The sequence below is a fragment of the Sinocyclocheilus grahami genome, unplaced genomic scaffold, assembly GCF_001515645.1.
Source record: "Sinocyclocheilus grahami isolate Dianchi unplaced genomic scaffold, SAMN03320097.WGS_v1.1 scaffold10992.1, whole genome shotgun sequence".
NCBI lineage: Eukaryota > Metazoa > Chordata > Actinopteri > Cypriniformes > Cyprinidae > Sinocyclocheilus > Sinocyclocheilus grahami.
Genome location: NW_015513563.1, coordinates 3,936 through 7,084, shown reverse-complemented (window position 1 = coordinate 7,084; position 3,149 = coordinate 3,936). Strand labels below are relative to the sequence as shown.

At 39.2% G+C, this 3,149-nt stretch overlaps 1 protein-coding gene across 1 annotated transcript; it reads right to left on the bottom strand.

Moving 5' to 3' along the window:
- Nucleotides 1-175: 175 nt before the first annotated feature.
- LOC107578584 (B-cell receptor CD22-like) lies at nucleotides 176-2,701 on the bottom strand (the record flags this gene model as incomplete). The annotated part of the gene is made up of 5 exons (XM_016264529.1): nucleotides 2,596-2,701; nucleotides 1,532-1,858; nucleotides 1,166-1,423; nucleotides 759-1,025; nucleotides 176-439 (listed from the first exon to the last, which is right to left on the bottom strand). Coding segments are annotated over exons 1-5 (1,222 nt in total), but the record flags the coding sequence as incomplete, so codon positions are not given.
- Between the last annotated feature and the right edge of the window lie 448 nt (nucleotides 2,702-3,149).

Sequence of the window (3,149 nt, the reverse complement as noted above, 5' to 3'; positions counted from 1 at the left end):
ATTATAAGCTAACCGTTGTGAATCGGGCTAAAGTAAGGCGATAGTGTTGAGCACTATGAGTGTTGAGTCTGGCTGGTTATGTACAGGCTCAAATATTGATTTCAGATCATTTTGAATCAAAAAAAGTTACGGACTGCAGCTTTAAGATATAGATTTTAGAACGAATCAGACTTACAAAGCACATCAACTTTAATGGTGTGTGATCCTGTGCCAATAGTGTTGGTAACATCACAAGTGTACTGCCCTGCATGTTGAATGGTAATTTTCTTAATGTATAACTGTCCAGTTTCCATTGATAATGGGACAGAAGACAGTCCAGGTTTGTGCTTCCATGTGTACATGTGTGGTGGAGGGTCACTATCAGCAGAGCACGTCAAAGTCAGTGGAGTGCCCACTTTTACAGAGGCCACGCCCTTTATTTTGATGTTTCTTGGTGAATCTGTGAGAACAGAAAAACTAAAATTTAGAAGAGCATCACACTTAGTACAATATAATAAAATATTAATGCAGGTTTTGGTAAGAATATATAATACTAACTTATTACGTAACTTATGTAAAGAGATTCATCCTCTAACATGGTTTTAAATTTAAAGCATTTTAGCTTTCCAAATGACAATGAGTAATGCTAACTTTTATTATCATAACTTTAGTTAACTTTTAGAGTTTGATATCATGTTTAGCAAACAAATAATTAACACATTTGTTTGTTGAAGGAACAAATAAATAATATAAAGTGCTACAAATAATGTAATACTTACGCATTACAGAAACCCAGAGGTCATCTGATTTAGCTGTTTTTATGCCATTATCAGCCCGGCACTGGTAAGATCCTTTGTCCTCTGCAGTAACTTTACTGATGATGAATGTCTCACTGGTTTCACTCTGGACTTGGGGATATTTGTACCATGTAAACGTATAGACTGTTGGGTTACCTTTCTGGACTAAACACTTGAGTGCCAGTTTGTCTCCCTCTGTGAGATCTTTAACGCTGACCAGAGGTTGCAGTGAGACACCTTGTGGACCATCTAAAAATGCAGCGCACAGGCACAAGAAATGCATATTTATTACATTTTAAAATACAATTTAATTATTTTAACAAACGAAGCACTAAAGTTCATAATCTGTATGACTTTCTTCAAAGGTAAACATAAAACATTTTACTCACACTTCACATCAATTTGAATGGTATTTGATTCCTTTGCTCCATGCTTGTTTTCAGCTTCACAATAATATTCTCCACTGTCTTCTGGTTTCACACTAATTAGTGTCAAGTCAGATACTTGTTGAACTTTTTCTGTTTTCTCTTTTTTGAACCACTTGAAGCTGACATCAGGGCGACCTGTGCTGGTGCAGGAGAGAGTGACAGAATCTCCCTCCTTTACATCTTCAGAGCTCACGGTTGCCTTTGTCTCTTTAGGTGCATCTAGAGAAGAAAAGAGATGAAGACAGCTGCTGTGAATAATGCTCAGTCAGTGACTGTGTACAGTAAATATACAGTGTTTGTTCATAAACACATGATGTACACACTCACATTCCACAGACAGTGTGATATTCCTGATCTGGCAGCTGTCCTCACTCTTCGCTGGACGACAAGACAGAATCCTGTTGTCATCTTTCCATGTCACTTTGAGCAGCTTCAATTTGGTGACCTTTCTGCCTCCTTCTTCCTCTTCAGTCACTGTGATCATATCAGTTGACAAAGAGGAAATCCATTCTTGCTTGTGTCCTGATGTATAGATGAGCCATTCAGGATGTAAATTGCACGAACCAAATGTGGAACAGCGAACAGTGAATTCTTCTGACTCTTGGAGTGGATTTTTTAGCTCTGATGGTTCAATGTGCAACTTACAAGGATTGTCTGGAATCAGGAGAAGAATATGGAGTGAGAACAAGTGATCCAGAACAAAGAAATCTGTTATCTCAGTTACATGTTCTGAGAAAAAATACCGGATGTGTGAGAAATAAACTCAGTTCTGAGGAAAAGCACAGTTTGTGAGAAATAAACTTGTAAATGTTGTAACTGTGAGGAAAAAGTCAGAATTGTGAGTTAAAAAAAATCACAATCATGTTTATTTCCTATTATTCTGTGGCAAAGTTTGACTTTTTCCCCACTATTGCAAGTTGATATCTCAAAATCCAGGCTTTTCTTCCCAGAATTATATCTCACAATTCTGACTTTTTCTGGTTACTCATCAGTGGACTTTCACACATTTCAAACACGATCTGACTCTGAAGTTCAGTTCGTCATCTTCTTCTGATGATATATTTTTTTTATATATATATGTTTATGTATGTTTATATGTATATGTATTTTTTTTTTTGCCGGTTTAGCAGAACACAATGTTTTTGTCATATGCTGTAATTACATGAAGTTTAAGGCCCCAAAAACTTACTGTCCACTTGTTTAACAACTTGACAATTTCAAATTGTATTTACTCTAAAACTCTATTGTTTTTTTGTGACAATTCTTTGCACCAGACAATGGGAACAGTGTGAACAGACCTTTAGTCCAACACACTAGATTGGGTGGCCAACGTCGATCCTGGAGGGCCACAGTCCTGCAGAGTTTTGCTCCAACCTTGATTAAAAACTCACCTGTTTGTGACTTCCTAGTAGCACAGTCCTTGATTGGCTTGTTCAGGTGTGTTTCATTAGGGTTGGAGAGAAACTCTGCAGGAATGTGGCTCTCCAGGACCGACATTGGCCACCCCTGCACTAGATGCTCTTAAATCAGGGCTGTCCAAACTCGGTCCTGGAAGGCCGGTGTCCTGCAGAGTTTAGCTCCAACCCTAATTAAACACACCTGAACCAGCTAATCAAGCTCTTACTAGGCATAGAAACTTCCAGTCAGGTGTATAGAGGCAAGTTGGAGCTAAACTCTGCAGGACACCGGCCCTCCGGGACCGAGTTTGGACAGCCCTGTCTTAAATACTGTTTACTAAAGTTGTTGGACCGACATTGGCCACCCCTGCACTAGATGCTCTTAAATCAGGGCTGTCCAAACTCGGTCCTGGAAGGCCGGTGTCCTGCAGAGTTTAGCTCCAACCCTAATTAAACACACCCGAACCAGCTAATCAAGCTCTTACTAGGCATAGAAACTTCCAGTCAGGTGTGTAGAGGCAAGTTGGAGCTAAACTCTGCAGGACACC